This window comes from Podarcis vaucheri, assembly GCF_965113315.1.
Source record: "Podarcis vaucheri genome assembly, chromosome: 1".
NCBI lineage: Eukaryota > Metazoa > Chordata > Lepidosauria > Squamata > Lacertidae > Podarcis > Podarcis vaucheri.
In genome coordinates, this window is record NC_138759.1 from 87,101,656 (window position 1) to 87,121,105 (window position 19,450).

General features: G+C 47.0%; 1 protein-coding gene across 8 annotated transcripts in view; it reads left to right on the forward strand.

The window, feature by feature from the left end:
* OBSL1 (obscurin like cytoskeletal adaptor 1) overlaps positions 1-19,450 on the forward strand; it is a 185,314-nt gene that overhangs the window by 25,026 nt on the left and 140,838 nt on the right. For 7 of the 8 annotated variants that reach the window (XR_014223231.1, XR_014223232.1, XR_014223233.1 and 4 more), the window contains 7 exons: positions 501-773; positions 4,882-5,154; positions 6,020-6,292; positions 6,544-6,819; positions 9,240-9,515; positions 14,189-14,464; positions 16,547-16,822. Coding sequence is in view for 2 of the 8 variants with exons in the window: in XM_082237223.1 (XP_082093349.1) it covers positions 501-773; positions 4,882-5,154; positions 6,020-6,292; positions 6,544-6,819; positions 9,240-9,515; positions 14,189-14,464; positions 16,547-16,822 (1,923 nt within the window). In the remaining 6 variants the exon portion in view is untranslated. The remainder of the gene's footprint in view (positions 1-500; positions 774-4,881; positions 5,155-6,019; positions 6,293-6,543; positions 6,820-9,239; positions 9,516-14,188; positions 14,465-16,546; positions 16,823-19,450) is intronic. The other variant, XR_014223234.1, reaches the window with a different exon arrangement.

Sequence of the window (19,450 nt, forward strand, 5' to 3'; positions counted from 1 at the left end):
CTCCAGTCTCCTAGAGCCACCCAATCAGCATGAAGGGGGGGGCTTTTTAGCCACTTTGTGATCCAACGTGAAACATTTAGGAATACTGAAAACACAAGGTGCTTCAGTTTCAGGAGAATGGTGTCTGTTACCCTGAAAGAAGATATCGAAGCACTCCAAATCATTTTCCATGTATGTATGCAGAAAATAGTAAATCTAACTAAAATGAAGACCTGCATTGATCATTGCAATGTATCTTTAATTATTATTATTGTATAATTTTAAGATTATTGTCTAGTCTTAGAAAGTTGCATACCCTTAGCAGTCGCATAGCTGTGAGGGTATGCGGCTGTGACACATAACTGTGAAGGGACCTTGCACTTCTGATTTTGCTACTACACTACTGCCCCCAACAGTCTCCAAATCTGCTTCTAATTCCTGAAACTTTTCTCTCTCTCTCTCTCTCTCTCTCTCTCTCTCTCTCTCTCACACACACACACACACACACACACACCCTGTAGAGCCACCTGTGCAGATTCTGCACTCCAACGCAGATGCATCCCATTCTTACCAGGCCTCTGAACGTGTGGTGCTGTCCTGCGTGCTGTCCTGCTCCAGTGCCCCTGTCCGCTGGTACAAGGATGGGGAGGAAGTGGAAGAGGGAGAGCGCTTGCTGCTGGAGAACGAAGGGCCCCTCCGACGCCTTGTCCTTGCCTCAGCCCAGGTGCAAGATTCAGGCGAGTTTGTGTGCGACACTGGGACTGACTCTGCCTTCTTTGTGGTTACAGTTGCAGGTTAGTAAATGTACAGTGGCGCCTTCCTTAGGACTCTTCCCCTGACCACTCTGATACATGCCATATATTTCCTCAGAGTCCCACTTTGAAGCCCATTGCTAAGCTTCTGTCAGAGTAGACAATACTGAGCTAGATTAGGGGTGGGAAACTGGATTCAGACAATAGGCCAGATTCTGATGTCCCCACACCCTCCATGGGCCACTTTGGCAGGTGGTCAGCCCCACCCGCCTGCCAATCACCTGATGTCAGCATGCCATCAGGTGAAATATTTCACTTTGCACACCAGCTTGAATTCACTGTTGGAGCTAATCCCTGCAGGCTGGCATTCGGCACTGAATTTAAATTCATCACCAGCAAATGTAAGCTCCAGTTGCAGCAGGGACTGACTCTGCTTGAGAATTTAGAAGGCACTGAAGGGAAGCCCCACTTGCAGTGGAACAACTGGGAGCTGGCTTTAAGGCTCCCAATTGTTCCTTAGTAGCCTCAGTTTTACCCGCGGATGTCAGCTGTGGGAGGGAGGGTGTGGCTGGGGGAAAATAAGGACTCCTGCCAGGCCTAATTTGGCTGGCAGGCTGAAGGTTCCCCAAGCTGAGCTAGACCTACAAGTTGCGTGACCTGGTATAAGATAGCTTCCTATGTTCCAAGGGCAGGGGCACCTGAGCTCAAATTCCAGGGATCAGATTTGCATTTAGCTTCTATAATCTGTATTGCACTTCACTGTGGAGCCATGTGGCAGAGATAATGCCAGTTTGAGCTTTTCCTGTCCTACGTCCTGAAAAAAACTCTAAGGAAGTTGCCTTATATTGAGCCAGACAACCTGTTTATCTAGCTCAGTGTTGCCTACACTGACTGGCAGCAGCTGTCCAGAGTTTGACACGTTTTTTCTCAAGCCCTACCTGGACACACTGACGATTGAACCTAGAATGTGAAACGTATGCTCCACAACAGAGCTATATGGGTTCAGTGGTTAGAGCAGAAGCTGGTGAATGAAGCCAGCTAGACCTGCACCCAGTCGGTGCTTTTGAAAGTGGAAGTTGATAGGCCTGGATTCAGATTTCTATTAATTGATTTATGTATTGGAAAGGGTGGGAAAGAGACAGAAGTCAACTCTTGTCCCCCCATGGGCTACCCCTGAGCCTTAGAGGCAAGCAGAGATATTTAAATGATATTTACTAAGAAGTTTAAATGAAAGTACAATATGTAATTGAATATATATTGAAAGAGGAATAGACGTTCATGAGAAAATGAAATTAAGAAATGCTGAAAATAGTGAAAAGCAATACAGTTTGTATATATTGGCTTTCCTACCATATCTGAGTGGGCTCAGAGAGGGTTACAAGATACCCAGAGAACTGAACAGAAATGTCTCTCCTAGATTCCAATCCAACACTTGGTTTTGCTGCACAACACGGATCCTGTGCCATGCTGCACATTTGCATCATATGTGAGTGTCTGGCTTTAGTTAGCTTTTCCCAAAGCCAAACCATAGTGCTGAGCACTATGAGCCCTACTGCAGCTTCTGTGCTCAAGCTAAGCCCTTCCCAACTCTAGAGCCAGGGGCTGCAGTAGCTGTGGAGATCCTGTCATGGCTCTGTGGGCCAAAGATATGTGTCTGTGGGCTTGCTTCTCATGCTTAAGCCCTGAATCTTTGTGGAGGTGTGTCTTGGCCTTAGGGCAGAGCAGGGCAAGCTTTTTCCAGCCTAAGGGCCACACTCCTTTCTAGGCAACCTACAGGGGGCCACATGCCAGTGGTGGGCAGAAGGAAAAGTGGGCAGAGCAGCAAATACAAAATTCACCTTTGTGCAGTAGGCTGATTTCTGCACACATTCAAAGGACCCTCTTTGTCCTCCATCCAGAGAAGCAAGAGGCATTATCAGAATTCTCAAGGTTGCAGTCCCAGCTAGGCAAAAACACTTGAGAAGGATGCAGAGCAGCACCAGTGAAGGGTGTGGTAGCCTGGGAAGAGGCTGTGTAGCTGGGGAGAACCCTGAGAGGCAGATAGAGAGACCAGAGAGTGACATTTGGCTCTTGGGCTTGAGGTGGGGAACCTCACCCCTGGCTTAGAGGATGGCCGCAGCAAGCCACTCTCCAGCTTTGACTGCATCATGACCCAATGGATGGAGTTTTCTCACTATCTTAAAAAGACCATTCCCACCCGCCCCCACCACGCTCCTGCAGTCTTGTGTGAGAGAACGAAGTTCTCATTGCAGCTATGGGGATCCAGTGAGGATCCATGCAACTAAAAGTGCTGTCGTCTGGCACAAAGCAGGAGGTGAGGTGGGAAAAGAGGATATGGCAGGCCAGCCTTTATCTTCCCTTTTCACCCTACATCCTGGCTCCAGAGGCTGAGGGCTTGTAGATCTACACTGCTCTCCCTTATCAGCGTTTGCTGGCATCATGAATGCAACATGGCCTGCACCCCCTTGCGATTTCTGCAGGTTTGGGTAGAGGCAGGGTTTCCCCCCATCCCCACCTCAACAAACCAAGATTTTGCTCCATCCCTCCTGACTCATCACAGACCCTCACACTCCTATCCTCTTCCTCTGCTGTTTTGCTGCCCAGCAAACCTGCCCACTAGCTGCCTATTAGAGCAGTGGTTTTCACACTTGAAAATTTTGCCCGTCAGTATTTATTCAAGATACTGGTCCAGATTCAACTAAATTGTTGTGTTAGCAGAAGCCAATGGAAGAGCTCCTATTACTGCAATAAGATTTTCCTCCATCAATGCCCCCCCCCCTGTGCTCCCCCACTCCTTCCTCATGTGTTCCCTCCCCCCCCCAGATCCGCTCAGCAGGGTCAGGAGATCCCCTAGAACAGCATGAGAGGGGAAGAGAGGGGAGATAGTTCTGCCCGGCAGGCGGAAATGCTTCCATTGACAGTAGTGTTTACCCAGCAACTTTATGGACCCCTGTGGGAATCCATCCTCCTCCAAATCTGTTGGATGAGGCTAGCCATGCACTGGAAACATTAACAGGGCTACAGTGGCCCACTGATTGATGATGTCCTTCTCTCTCCCACCCACCTAATGCTCTCTGCAATTTTTCACAGTTTCCAACATTATTATATACGCACTTACACCCACATATATTTTATATAATGAATATATGCAGTAAACAACCAATAGCTATAATAAACAATAAAAGCAAAATCTAAAATAATGATCAAATTCTTTCCCAATGGGCGATCAAGTCAGAGAAGAGAATTACGGCTCACCTAAAAGTTACTATCGCTGGTTGTAAATTGAATTACCTTCTGCATACCCCTCTGAATATCAATTCTTCATTCAATACTGATTCAATTACATATTGTGCTTTCATTTTAACTTCTCAGTAAAGTTAATTTAAACTTCTTCGGTTGTCTGTCAGATTCACGGGCACTCCAATAAGCTCCTCATCAGGGAACTGGAGTTCAGCTCTGGATCTTTTCCAAGGCACAATTCAGAGAAAAGTCTTGGTTCAACATTACAAATTGCTGTAACTTGAGACACATCCCACTCAACTGCACCTCTGGTATAAGTAGAGCCTGTTGAAACAGGGGAAGAGAAAAAGACAAGAGTAACATACAGAGTTCACTTCCTGCTCCCTGTTTGAAAGCCACTATTTGAGAAGCAGAACTATGATGGAGGAGTTGCTTGCCCACACATGAGTCCAGAGTAATATCCTGTTTGTCTGCCATTGGTTGCCATACAAATGGTTATACTCAGTTGAAAATGGGAAGTGCCAATTAAAGTGCCAGGGGGCTGGGACCCCTTGGAAAGCTTTCTGTTTCACCTGTGCTCATAACCAGGGCTCTGTTTTGAACTCTAGGAAGCAGGAAAACAACGTGCCTCTGAGCATGTGCAAAGTGTCTCCCCTCACCCACATCTCTGAGCAATTACCAGGCCCTTTCATTTGGCATTGCAGGTCAGAGGATATGACATTTAGTTATTCTTGAGCCCACTTCTCCTTACAGAAACTGAGCCCTTTCTATAAATTAAAGGGGCAACTGAGATAGGATATTTTGTTCCATAGCACAGATTCTCTGTAGGTCAATTTGAGATCATGTGTCCTCCTTCATGTGGCCACAGGAGCACAAAGGTGCTCCATCCATTCACAATGTCTCTCTTCAGCTCCGAAGGTGCACATCGCTCCAGTGTCAGAGGCCCAGTGTCTCCAGACAATCCTGACTGGGATGCCTCTCCTCCTGGAGTGTGAAGTCTCTGCCTCTGATGCTACTGCCCAGTGGTTCAAGGATGGAAATCCTGTGGACCATGACATCTTCACGGTGCAATCAGAGGGCTGCATTCGGAGGCTGTTGGTTCATTCAGCCTGCCCCCTGGATTCTGGGACGTATACATGTGACACAGCTGATGACACTGTGGTCTTCACTGTGATGGTGGATGGTGAGTTGAGTCAAAGAAATGTCAAAGGAGTGCATGAGGCAAGCCCTAAACCTGTAGTCTTCAGCTTTTCCAAACCTGAGATGCATTTTAAATATGGACCCATTTATCCCTCCCCCCTCTTTACCATCTAGTTGTATGGTGGTGCAACATACCTTATGTTAGGTCATGACCTATTTTAGGGTCCCAACCCACCAGTTGAAGATCAAAAATGCTATTAGACCTAAAGTGCTGTTCCTGGCTGAAAAAACTCAGGAGCTGGTGACAACTTCTCAGAACAGCTGCCCAGTCTCTCTCTTCATTGCCCTTTTAGGACCTGAACCAAGTTTATCTACTTGAGGCCACCCATATCTCTGCCTTTCTTCATGCTCTCGTTATTTCATTGTCCTTTTTGTGTAATTTATAGGTGCCATACCTAACTGATTGTTAATAATCTCAGCAGCACCAGTCTCTTCTAAAATGGCAGGCATGCTGCAAGCACCAAGATCCCTGCTTCCCACCTGTACCTCATCCACTATCTCCTGCTCCAGTGAAATGCACAGCACTGAGCCTCCTGTTCCATTGCTCCCCCAACAACTCACATAAGAAATGATGCCCTCACTCTCTATTCTATGCTTTTATGACATTTCTATGCTATGGTGGTATTATGATGGAGATCCAGTATGGTGTAGTGATTAAGACCCGGTACAACGAGGTTCAAATTTCCAGTCAACCCTGATTCTCCCTGGGTGATCTTGGGCCAATCACCGTCTCTCAGCCTAACGAACCTCACAAGGTTGATAGGAGGACAAGATGGAGGGGAGGGACCACCTTGGAGAAAAGAGGGGATATGAATGCAATAATAAATAAATAAATTTCTCCCCTGCAGAGCTGCCTGTCCGAGTTCTGCACTCCAATGCAGACGCAGCCCATGCCTATCGGGTCTCAGAGCGTGTAGTGCTGGATTGTGAGTTGTCCTGCTCTGATGCCGTTGTGTGCTGGTACAAGGACGGAGAGGAGGTGGAGGAAAAGGATGGCCTCCTGTTGGAGAGCGAAGGGCCTCATCGCCGTCTGGTTATTATTGCGGCCCAGGTTCAGGACACAGGGGAGTTTGCATGTGGCACTGGGGGCGACACTGTCTTCTTCAATGTCACTGTCACAGGTAAGCAAGTCTCCAGGGTTCAGTCCCAGTGATCTTGTGCCCAAATTCACTCTTCCTCTTTGACTTAGGTATGGATTTCTGTCTCTTGCTACTAACCATGATGTTCGTTCTTCACTAATTAGAGGAAGCCATATTTGAGATTTCTGGTTCCTATCCTTTCTGTTCTATCTCAGAGCTTTCTAGAATGAAGTGGCTCTAAGTCATCTCACACAGGGGTTGAAGCCTCATATATTCCTACATTTGTCTTGTAGAGCCACCCGTGCAGATTTTGCACCCAGTGGAGCGTTCACTAGAGAAGCATATACAGGCATTTGAGTGCTTGGAGCTGAGCTGCGAGGTGTCCATTCCCAATGCCCCTGTGCGCTGGTTCAAGGACGGCCTGGAAGTGGATGAGACAAACAACTTGTTGCTTCAAATGGAAGGTGCTGAGCGTCGCCTAGTTGTCCTGCAGGCAAGTGCTGAAGATGCTGGTGAATACATCTGCGAGACCAAGGATGAGTCTGTCTCCTTTGATGTCAGAGTTTCAGGTGAGCACTCTGATCTTGAACCTGCAGTTCTGAGAAGAAGGAGGAGAAAAAGCACCCAAAGCCCTAACCCATTTTCAACTTTAAACCAGCGCAGAAACTTAAATTCTAAGCACACCAGTCCCAACACAGCCCAGACTGAGTTACAACTGGCTAATCTGTAAATGAAGCCTTTCCTGCTCTAGTCCAGGGATGGGGAACCTGTGGCCTCTGATATTAGCCATGCTAGTGGAGTCCCAACAGCAGATGAAAGGTCATTTGTTATTCGCCCTGGTCTAGTCCCAGCCATAAATCTGGGTTTATATATTAGTGTATAGATTTGGGCACAGAATTATTATTAAAGCACTCACAATGTATATTATACTCAAAAAATCTCTGGAAATGGAATTAATGCCAGGGACAAATGGAATAGTACAAGAGACACAGAGGTGCCATTACGCTGTGTCTCTTTATACCCTTTTCTTGTGAGGTGATCCAGAGAAAGTTTCATTGTGCTGTGGGTCTTCCACCCCCATCAGACAATGTCTGGCCTTCACAAACATATATGCCCTTTTAAATTTTCGCAGGGAATCGTCCCTCTTCAGTACAGTGCAATTGGAACATATTATTGGAAGTACCTGCACTGATGCAGGTGGCGCTGTGGGTTAAACCACAGAGCCTAGGGCTTGCCGATGGGAAGATCGGCCGTTTGAATCCCCGCGACAGGGTGAGCTCCCCTTGCTCGGTCCCTGCTCCTGCCAACCTAGCAGTTTGAAAGCACATCAAAGTGCAAATAGATAAATAGGTACCGCTCCGGTGGGAAGGTAAACGGCATTTCCGTGCACTGCTCTGGTTCGCCAGAAGTGGCTTAGTCATGCTGGCCACATGGCCCGGAAGCTGTACGCCGGCTCCCTTGGCCAATAAAGTGAGATGAGTGCCGCAACCCCAGAATCGTCCGTGACTGGACCTAACAGTCAGGGGTCCCTTTACCTTTACCTTTACATTGATGCCCAGAAAGCAAGCCTGATGCCAACTTAATCTACACCAGCAGATTATTACAGTATTCTCTAATGAGAACATAAGAGGCCTGCTGGATCAGACCAAAGGCCCTTTTAGTCTGGCATCCTGTCCTCGCAGTGGCCAACCAGATGCCTGTGGGGAGCCCCACAAATCAGGCATGTGTGCAACAGAACTCTTCCTGTTTGGGATTCCCAGAGACTGGGATTCAGAGACACCCTGCCTCTGGCACTGGAGGTAGTACACAGCCATCGTGACGAATAGCCTTATCCTAAACCCCTCTTAAAGCTGCCCAAGTTGGTGGCCATTACAGTACTACATTTTCTGGTAGTGAATTGCATAATTTAATTACGTGAAGAAGTATTTAGTTTTGACTGTCCTCCTGAATCTTCCAATGTCCAGCTTCCCTGGATCACCCTAGGTTCTAGTATGAGAAGGAGATAAACTTCTCTCTGTCCGCTTTTTCCACACCATGCATAATTGTATGTACTTCTGTCATGTCCCCCTTTCTCACCTTTTTCCCGAACTGCAAAGCCCTAGACACTGTACCTTTTACTTTATAGATAAACTTATTGTGCTCTTGCAGGCAAACCCTGAGAGAGCTCAAATAATCAATACAAAGGAGGGATTGTCATTCCATGCATGCATGTTATGTGTTCGCTGTGAGATCCCATCTCTTAGGGATTGGCCTCCATAGTGCTAGTGGTGGTTTGGGAATCCCTACTGGCCAAAATTCACAGGGTCAGTAAAATAATAACTCATATTTAGACCAATATTTGTTTACAATGCATTGTATGAGCTTTTGCTGGCCAAAGCTTTGGCTTTGCGTACTGTGGAAATGCCAGAGCTTTGCTAAATGTGTTTCTAAGGAGGCAGTAAATAAATAGGCCATCTACCTAAATAGGGAATCTCCCTTGCCGTTTGGGGATCCAACAATGCTATTTGCATGAGTGCATCCTTCTATGGCTGCACTTCAAACAGCTCTCAAACATTTATTCTGACCAGTATATAAATTTGGCAAAACCTGTAGAAGGAGTTGAATTCTGCACAGAGGACTCCAGCTACAAATGTTTGGGCGTAAGCTGCTAGCATGGTGCTGCAGCAAAAAGGCCTAATACCACCCCCAGGTGTATTTGGGGGAGCTACTCTTAACCGTACAGGCACCCTCCAGCATTGCTTTGAGTTCTAGCAGCCCTTTTAAAAGTATGGCTTTAAAATAATTCCTGGAGAGGGAAGTTGGAGAACTGTTGGAATGACCTATGATTGGGGAAGTCAGGCCAAACTGTATGTGATACTCAGTTACATGTAGAGTTTCCTCAGTGTTTCTCCCACATGCCCCTCCAGTGAGAAAATTGTGGGTGTGGCCCAGCAACAGCAGTGTTGCCTGTGGCCACTTCATATCTGGGCTGCCTGCCCTCTCCTTCCAGAACCCCCTGTGAAGATCGTGCAGCCCCGCAGGACTCCCTCTGTCCTGAAGGCCTCAACGGGGGAGACAGTGACCCTGACCTGTGTGCTCTCTCATGGGAATGCGCCAGTCCGCTGGGTTAAGGACGGTGTCACGCTTGAGGCTAACAGCGGCCTCATCCTGGAGGAAGAGGGTGCCCGGCGGTGTCTGGTCATCCCTGCAGCTGGCCCAGAGCATTCTGGGAAGTACACCTGCAACGCTGCTGATGATACCATGGCCTTCGCCGTCCAGGTGTCTGGTGAGTGCAGTGCTCAGGGACCCTGGTAGCACCAGGGAAGGGAGCTGAGATAAGAGTGTGGGTGGGTGGTAATTTGGGCAGGGGGGTGTTGGAATTCCAAGCCAATGTTGCTGGGATGGATTTCATGTACTGATCCATTCCAGACCCCAGGCACTCTCATTGTCGGCCACATTCCTTGCACTGCCTTCTGTACAGAGCTTGAGCAAACTTGTCCTGGAGCTTATTGAGGACTGGCTGTACATTCCCCAGAGCCGGTGCTCTGGGCATCAGCATGACTTTATCTCTTAAATCCAGACAGGTTCTAATTTGGTAATGAAAGCAGAGGCATAACAGTATTATTTCCTAAAGAACTGAGCCTGCAATCTGGTCTTGTATGACTTTGGTAGCATTCTTTGCCAGTAGACTCATAACAAACACCCCTGACCATTAAAGTCCACGGGAAGTGTTTGCTCTAAACATTGGCTTTTTGTGATCTTCTGCCCTGGATTTCTGGTTCCTTGGCTTGCCTAGAAGTGCGCTGGCTTTTCTTTGTGTTTTCTGCATTCTTGTACCGCTTGATGCTGTCATTCCCGCTAGTATGTTTGCACATCATTCATTGTCCAGAGGGAGTGTGTGCATGTTGTTCTGAGCATGAGTTCGTAAGCACTCCATGTACTACAAATGCAGCCCTATCATTAATAGCAGATTTTGGGTTATTGCTAATCACCAGTTATTTGTTACGTGCAAGATCAAAACGAACAAACCAAAACCCATGCAGCCAGCTATACAGGAAATAATAATACAGTACATTTAAAAAGCCAGGGCAAATAAGAAGTACATCTGAACCTGGAGCCAAAATATAAAATACAATGTAGGAGTTTCAAAGCTGGAGCACCACCAGCAAAAAGGCTCCCCTTCTTCAGGGATATGGGTCCCCCCCTTCCGTTACTATGGGGAGCACCATTTGCATTTCCTACACCTGGCACAAAAGTGACTTGTGCTGCCCTTTTCTTTCTCTGAGGCTCCAGAGATGGCCACAACTGGAGACATGCGTGTTGTGTGTGGCGAGGTGAGGATTTAAGCTTGGGAGACTTGGGGTTTGAAGTTGGCTTCACACTCAATGCCGAAGACCCAAAACCACAAATGTCAGTTCATGGAGTTCTGTGCACAGAAACAATGTGTTCCATCTCATACATATTGATTTGAAAATATTCTTCCTCGTGTACACAAGATCCCCTCTTTCTCCACCATCACCATCAGCTTACGGTATTTAAAGCATGTGCAGAGCAGTGGTGAGATCACTTCGATGGATAGAAGAAACTTATTTTTCCTTGATAGGCTCGCTTGCCAAAATAAATGCCCTAGAACTCAATTTTTTAAATGGACAACCCATAAAAATGTAGCTGAACTGAATAAAAATGCTATCTGGTTCCCTGGAACATTGTAGATAGGAGGGTTCTAATATGGCCCACATACCAAGGTTTCTCCTACCCAGTCCAAAGAACTGCTGTGTTGGGTTGGGAGGGGATTTGAAACCCTGCTTCTTCCTGATATCAGTTCAGATCTATTGCTGTTCCTGAGTGGACCATTTCTTTTGCTTTAACTGGCTGGTTTTAAGGATTGCCACAGTATTTTACCAATAGAGGTTGTATGCCTATAGCAGTGGAATGGCAGGCATATTGAGCTACTCTTTACATGCAGTTATCTTTTGGTGTGAGACTTGTTCTCTGATTGTGATGCACTCTCTTAGTCTTAGTTATGTGAAAGGTTAAAACTGCAGGGGAAGATGTTGCTATGTGCTGTAGATTCATTTCAGCCACAGAGGAGAAGCTGAAGAAGACTTTTGGTCTTGTCCAACCCCTAAGACTCGATTACTCTGAAATTTTATTAGATAGGTAGCAGCTGCTTAGTAGGAGTAGTAGGAGTGTATGATGTTCTTGTGGGGTGGTGGGTGGGGGGTGTCTTTATGATTTACCAGTGAAGTAGAGGTTCATAATGTGAAGGAGATGAACAGTATTCATTCTGCACTTCCTTGAGATTGAAAACTGGATCCCATCACCTTGCTGCTTTGCTTAGAGAAGGGTATTCTTAATAGGACTGTTGCCAGCTTTGTAAAATGAAAACTTTTTATGAGTGCATCTGGCACGATTAAGGTGGGTTAATGCAAGACAATAATGAATAGCATGGATTCAGGGGTCATTTTCTCCTCGGATAGAACCCCCTAGCTTCTTGGTGCCAAAAATGTTTTCCACCCCACATCACACCAATAAGCAACAGTAGCTTGCAAACAGGAAGTACCTAATTAAATGGTACTTCTGGTCCCAGGAGTATAGAGGGACAGTTGTCGTTTTTTGGCACAAGGGTTTCTCTGTTCTCTCCTGCCAATCATAAAGAAAGTGTCTTTCCCTTATTATTGGTTTGTCACAGCCAGTTCTCCAAACTGGACTTTATAGTTACAGTATTGGGGATGGCAGGGGAATGCCAATTCCACATAGGAAAATGAAGAATTGAGCTGCAACACATTTTTTTGACATCCTGTATGTTTTGAGCAGAAACCCATGGAAATGCTTAGTCACAGGAATGCTTTCAGCCACCATAGAGGCTGGAGTAGTTAACAGTGGTGTTAGCAGAGGGCCCCCCTAAAAGAGGGCACAGATTTGCATGTGATGATGATGATGATAATTTTATTATTTGTATCCTGCCCACCTGACTGAGTTGCCCCAGCCACTCTAGGCAGCTTCCAATAAATAAAAGCATAATAAAACACCAAACATAAAAAACCTTCCCTATAAAGGGCTGCCTTCAGATGTCTTCTAAAAGTTGTATAGTTATTTATCTCCTTGACATCTGATGGGAGGGAGTTCCACAGGGTGACTATGAGCCTGCTCAGTCTTTTGTTCAGGTGTTCACTGTTGATGGGCAACGTCAAGACCCCCGCCCGCCCCTCCTGCTGCTTTCCCTTCTCAGGGTTTGGTTTTTTTAAACATTACTTGGATTGGACCACCCTTCTGGCAAAGAACTTAAAAGTGAGCTGGGCTGCGTACACATTACTGGTTAAAATGCAGCAAGGTCTCCTCCCTGCTGCATTTCAAATCATATTTGCATAGTGTCATACACATCATTACAGCTGGATGTGTTTCCAGGTTGCCTGCTGTCTGTCCATGCCAGTGGGCAGAGAGGGGGCGCGGAAGTCTTAAGATGACTTATGTTTCCAAATCATATTGAAGCTCGTTTGGGGTAAAACACATCAAAACTCAGTATTTCTCAAGAAACTGCAGGATAGATGTGGATTGTGGCTAATGTCATGTGTACACAGCTTCCCAAACCAGTGGTGGGTGTGCCCTGCATGCAGAGTCAATGGGAGTGTGTACACAACCCGGTGTGCTGATGAGAACAAAAGGAGTCTTGAGTGGGGGGAAATGTCTGCTGTGCTTTGTAGTTTTGGCCTCTAGGTGGCACTGCATTTGTGGCAGTGGCGTGTAGTCTTGGCAGTGGATTTGTTTTCAGTAGAATCAGCACGTAAGTGATTATCAGACAATTTCTCAGAACTCATATCCAAATGACGGGACGGAGGCCAGGAGACAGGATGTTCTTTGACTTTTTTTTGGTGGGGGGAGAGAGTAAGTAAAGAAGCAAGCAAGCAGCCCCAAAGGAAAACTCCATCAATTAATAAACTTGAGATGGAGAAAGATTGCATGGCCCGTGAGAAGCGTGCTGGTTACACACAGCTAAGGAAAACTTACGCCCTGATGCACATTTGATATGGGAATTTGTCTCACAAGCCAAAAAGTATTTGTTATGAAGGCAAGGAAACAAAAGGAGCAAAATTCCAAGGCAATTGGGCATCTTAAGTGCCCCCCAAAACACACACACACACGTACGTGATGTTGCTGAAGGTGTATGTGTAGACATGGTCAGCCTCTTGCATGAGAGACCCCTGGGAGGCTTCTGTAAGAGGAGCATAGGATATGTTTTCACGTGTTGCTTCAGTTGGGCATATAAAGCCTACAGTGTCCCAGATGCTCACGTCATTTGCATTGACCAGTGCCTCTCCTCCACTTTTCTTCTGCATGAGCAGTGATTGGATATAGCATAGCTAGTTTGAGACAGGCGGCTCAAAGTCAATTTAAACTTGACATGTGAAAATGGCAGTGCCCTCCATATCACTTGCACGTAAACTCCTATGCCCAGTTTATTTCAATTGATCTTAATCTCCTTTAACATTGTAAACCTGCCCGTTGGCTCAAAATGCCCAAAACAGTATACTGACACATTTTTTGTATAGAAAATGGAAGTAATCGTTGTTATATTCTTTGCTGTGCCCAGGACTCTTCGCTCCCTGACGCTGTTGTGAGCAAGCCTTCTTGGTGCTTAACTGAAATCGCTGGGACTGACCCTAAGCACCAAGTCAAATGGACCCATAGCCTCAGAATGATATAACATTGATTAAACCCATGGAATTTAGGTGCCCCAAATGATATACTTCATTTCATTCCAGTTCTCTTAAACAACACAGTGCTTAGGGTGCATTTTATGTACAACCAGGGAAAAAATAGTCTCTTGGGTAGGGAGGCTGTTGTTAGGATGAACACAATATGGATTGCAGAATGCTTTGCACAGTAAGAGCGCTATGAAAATGTTTACTGGATTGAGAAGCAGTGGAAAGTTAACAGAACCTTTGTTTATGCTGGCAGACCCCCCAGTGCGGATTGTGGGGCGTGATGAACTGCAGACTCAGCACCACTGCCTGACCTCGGAGGACCTGACCCTGTCTGTGACGCTGTCTTGCCCTAAAGGAGAGGTGAAGTGGTACAAGGACGGAGAGAAGCTGCAGGACACAGACCGTGTGCGTCTGGAGCAGGATGGCGCGTGCCATTCGCTGGTGATTCTGGGAGCCGAGCGCTGTGATGTAGGAGAGTATCTGTGTGACAGTGGTGATGACAGCCTCATCTTCTACGTCACAGTAGAGGGTAAGGTCTGGGCCTGGAAGGAGAGGGGCCGCTTTTGAGAACCTTAAAAAAAATAAAAATACTGGTAATTTTTTTCAAGGCAAGAATGCAGTCTCACAGCAGAAAGAGCATCATGTTCCAGCGTACAGATTGCTTCAATATTATTTCAGTAATCTAAATTCAGTAAGGGAGAAAAAGGTTTCGATGGGAATTTGTCCTCCCACGTACATTTGCAAAAGGTCAACTTATTCACAGTCATTACCTTTTGTTTCGTGTTTCCATCAACTACAGTTCTGGCTGCTATTGTAATGTTACCCACAAATTCTCAGTGTCTCTTGAATAGAATCTCGGAGGGATCCTCATAATGTTAGGAAAAGAAAGAGTGGGAAATTCATATCCTGTAATTTATTGCTTCGGCTTCTTTATGCCAATAGCATTCAGTTTCTTCTCCTTGACACCAACATGCATGTAATTAGCTTGCCTTCATAGTTGCATCTCCAGCTTCTATATGAAATGCCACTGATATAACATCTTGTAACATTTATCATTCAAAGCACCTGTTAAGTGGAATCTCTGCAACAAATAATCTCCCATCATCCATGGTTATTTTATGAGTTAAAACTTGTTCTTATTGATGTTTGCAGTAATAATGAGGGTTGTGGATACTTGGTGCTTTAAAAAAAACCCAGCAGTCTAACAACAATCAACTTTCAGGACCAAAAAAGCTGTATTCTACATGAATTACTTACAAAAACCAAGCAAATGCATATCTATTTGCTTATTTTCAAGAATGCTGGTGGTTTTGGAGAATACTAGCACCTCATCTCCAACTGCTGTTGAGAACATATTTATATATTGCTATATATAAAAATATTTAGATACCGCTGTATCATAGAAATAGATCACAGAGTTTTACAATATAAAATCATATAGTAAAATCATTTTTTTTTAAAGAGATGGGTTTTAACCACTTAATGTGGAAACTTAGAAGGTGCCTGTGAACAGATAGTAGCTGTGGCAGAAAAGTACAAAGGACAAGTCCCTGGCAGATTGAGTTCTGTTCTGGGGTCAGGGGCACTTCCAAACTGTCAGTTTTTTTATGCAAAGTAAGTTGATTTGGTGCTGCCCTGCAACAAACGCACTTTCCCCCAAAACTGGACCTTTTGTGATAAGGAAAGTGATGGGGAAATTCACTGGAAAAGGTGAGATAACAACTGTTTGATGCAGAATTGTATAATCTCCCCAGGAATGAGAATGAATACTTAATAAACAACCTCCCCGCAGACTTGGTGCAAACATGCTCTATAAGCAGGTTGCCTGGAAGTGACCTGGAGCAGGTCATAAAGCTACTGGTGGCTGCTAATCCTGATCACTGTATATTACCTCCAGTGTATTCCATACGGTCTGCTTCTGAATGCCAGTTTCTGGGGATCACAAGTGGGAAGAGGGCGATTGAACCCGTGTTTTGCTTGGGCATCTGGCTGACCATTGTGAGAGCAGAATGCTGCACTAGAGAAGTCTTTGGTGTGACCCAGCAGGACTCCTCTTGTGTTGTTACAGCTGCCCACCCAGGAAAGAGACCCAAGCAAATCACTCCATCTGTGGACAGCCTGACAGGCCTCACCAGACACTGAGAGGGCTGCAAGTTGTGGGCAGTGAGAACACTACAGTGTATGAGCTCTAATGCGCTGGTGTTTGATGTTTCATAGCAAACTGCCTATCAGTCCTTCATGTGTCCTCTGAAATCAGTCTCATGTGAATACACTGAGCTTTTAAGGCTCTCCCCATTTAAAGGAATCTCTAGTTTTCCCCTCCCCCAAACCTGGGCCTGCTTCATGGTGGAAAGGAAGTGAGATAGGGTTGAAATTTGCTGCCTCATCCTTTGTTGGGTCAGAAAAGCACAATGTTCCCCACCTTTTTGTGTGGTATTCCTTTGTGCCCCCTCTGCTCCATCTTATCTGTGTTGGCGCTTGTGTTCACCTTCTGGGGGTTCTTTATGACTACTGGATGGCAGATGGTTGTGTGTGCCTTCCTTTCTCTAGACCTGCAGGCCCTGTCTGTGCCCTACACTGTGACACCTTGTCTCTTTCTCTGTTTCCTAAGAACCTCCCATCTCCATTGTGGGAAACACAGGGGTTCCAGAGCACCACTCGCTGGTGTCCGGAGAGGCTCTGGTATTGGCTTGCAAGGTGTCTTCGCCTAGTGCTGCTGTGCGCTGGCTGCGGAATGGGGAGGAGCTGGTACCCAGCAAGCGTGTGCGCATTGAAGCCCATGGGAGACAACGGCAACTCACCATCCTTGGAGCCAAGCCGGGAGACTCAGGCTCCTATGTGTGTGATGCAGGCACTGACCGAATGGAGTCCACAGTTAAAGTGGCAGGTGAGGTCTCGTCAGAAAAAGTGAGAAAACTGGCAAGCCATGACTGGGGTTGAAAGTCGGGGGTACAGAGAGCTGGGCAGCTCAGAAATGTTGCTTATCCCATTCCTTCTTCACTGGATGGAGAACTCAGGAGCTGGTGTCGTGCAATTGCTTGGACCAGAAGTAGTCAAAAAGCAAGCTAACAAATTGCTGCCCTCTCATGACACCCCAAATCTGCTGCTTCAGTTGCCTCACTCTGCCCAGTGGTTGGGCCAGCCTTGGCTGGTTTCATTGCTTTGTGGCAGGGGTTGCCAACCTCTCTGGATCCATGGGCATGTTGTAGGCACCATACACACCCACCCACAGCCAAGCACACACCATAACCTATTCTACTGGCTACAAAGAATGCTTCTTTCAAGCCTAAATTCAACAGGAGGGGACCCTGTGAGCACCAGGGAAGGCCTCTGGGGGTGCATGCATGCCCTTGGGTGCCACAATGGTGAACCCTGCTTCATGGATAGCATTTGGGGGGTTAGTACAGAGAGCTGGAGTTGTGCTCCCACCTTCAGGCTCCGAGGAACTTCGTAATGGAACGCGGCAGGTGACAAGTGAAGGGTTCAGGCTGCTTCTCTATCTGCACTCTGCCAGTGAGGGGGTTAAATTTAACTTTGGCCGATTCTCAGGCGCCACTACTTCTGCACCTTCTGCCAACAAATGCTGCCCTCCTTGAAAGCAAGGGAGGCCTTATTGACTGGAGGTTGTTTTTCTTTTCTTAAGTGTGAGGAGAGGGAGTTGGCAAGGGCTGCCCCCACCAGGACAGGTGCTTTGAGGAGAGGAAGGGAAGTAATCCCAGTGGCCTCTGCCCAGAAGGTAGGGTGCCAGCAGGAAGGAGCAGTGGCCTTTCCAGCATCTGGGACTGGGCACCGTGCCTTTGTGGGAGAAGAGGAAGCCAAAGAGCAAAAACAAGTGCTGGGGGCAACAGGACACATTTCTGGAGTGGCTGTGGATTTTGTCTTGAGGCAAACACTCAGCTCCATTCATTGTGGCACCCGCTGCCAGGGCAGTTCAGGACTTTGAACATACAAATGCTCAGCAAAAGCAGTGAAATTTTGCTACCACATATAAACGAACCAAGTTTGCTGACATGCACTTGCCCTACCTGATTTATTTTATTTCCTGAAATGGGTATGAGTAAGAAGGGGTGGGAGCAACAAGAGTGTCAGGGGATGATTAGCTGCTTGTGCTTAAAATTGTGCCCCTTCAGAGTTTGTGCGGCCCCACAAACCTCTGTGTGTGACAGAGCTCCTCAGACATGTCTGCTCTAGTCACTAGTAGAGTCTGACAGTGGCTGCCTGCGGAAGCGCTTCCAGCAAAGAAGTTCCTTAACGGAAACGCGTCTCCTGGACTCACGACGTGGCAGCTTCCGGCGAAGCATGGGTCTCCCTGCAGTTGCTTCTGACACCTCCCCGCTATTTTCGCTGGATGTGTCTCTCACCCCTTTCTCTCCCCTGCTGTTTCCTGCCTGGGCTGCTGCGTCTCTCTCAGCATTACTGAGATCCTCCTCCAGAGACCCCTCGCTCCCCCTCCTTGTCCCTGCTTTAGCTGCTGACTCTCTCCCAGTCTCTGGGAGCCCTACCAACTCCCTTTCCTCTGATGTCAGTTCCCTGACATCCACCTCCCCTCCAGGGCCCCCTTCTCCCCCGCCCCTACTCTCTCCTCTGGGCGGTGAGGAGCTGAAACCCCGAAAAGAATCCTCTTCATCTTCAGACGTCTCGAACATTTCCCTCCATCGGTCTTCGTTCCGACTCGCTGAATCCTCCTCCACCTCGGAATCAGAGAACCCCTCCAACTCTTCTTCTTCGTCGGTGGTGGCGAAGTATTCCCTCCGGAACCTCGCCACTGGCTGGGGTTTACGAGGGAATCTCTGATGAAAAGTTTCAATCAAAACCTCGTCATCTACATCCTCTGCCCTGACTCAGGTGTTTTCCGACTCCGGCTCCCCTTCCCACATTACCAAATACTCTACTTGCTCTCCCTTCCACCTGGAATCGAGAATCTCCGCTACATGGTAGCTGTGTTCTTTTTCCTCCATAGCTGGTCCCCTATTGACCCTCCCCTCTCTGTCCCCTATATACGGTGACAGCAACGACCTGTGGAACACTGGGTGCAACTTCATGTGGTTCGGTAACCGGAGTCTGAAAGCCACTGGGTTGACCTGTTGCGTGACTTCAAATGGGCCCAGCCTTTTGGGTCTTAACTTCTTACAACCTCCTTTGAATGGTAACCCTTGGGTGGACAGCCACACCTGGTCCCCCACCCTAATGCTTTCCCCTTCCCTTCTGGTTTTGTCTGCCTGCCTCTTATATTCCTCCTTCGCCCTGTTTAAATTAAGTTGGAGCTGGCGATGGATCGCTTCCATTTCTTCAACGAACTGTTCTGCGGCTGGAACGCTCCAGTTCTCCCCTTCCCCCCCTGGGAAGGCTCGGGGATGACACCCGTGATTAGCCAAAAAAGGGCTCATCCCCGTGGACACGTTCTCTGCATTGTTGTAGGCAAATTCTGCCAACGCCAGCTTCTCCACCCAATCATTCTCTCTGTCATTCACATAACACCTCAAATATTGCTGGAGGACACCATTAGCTCTTTCCG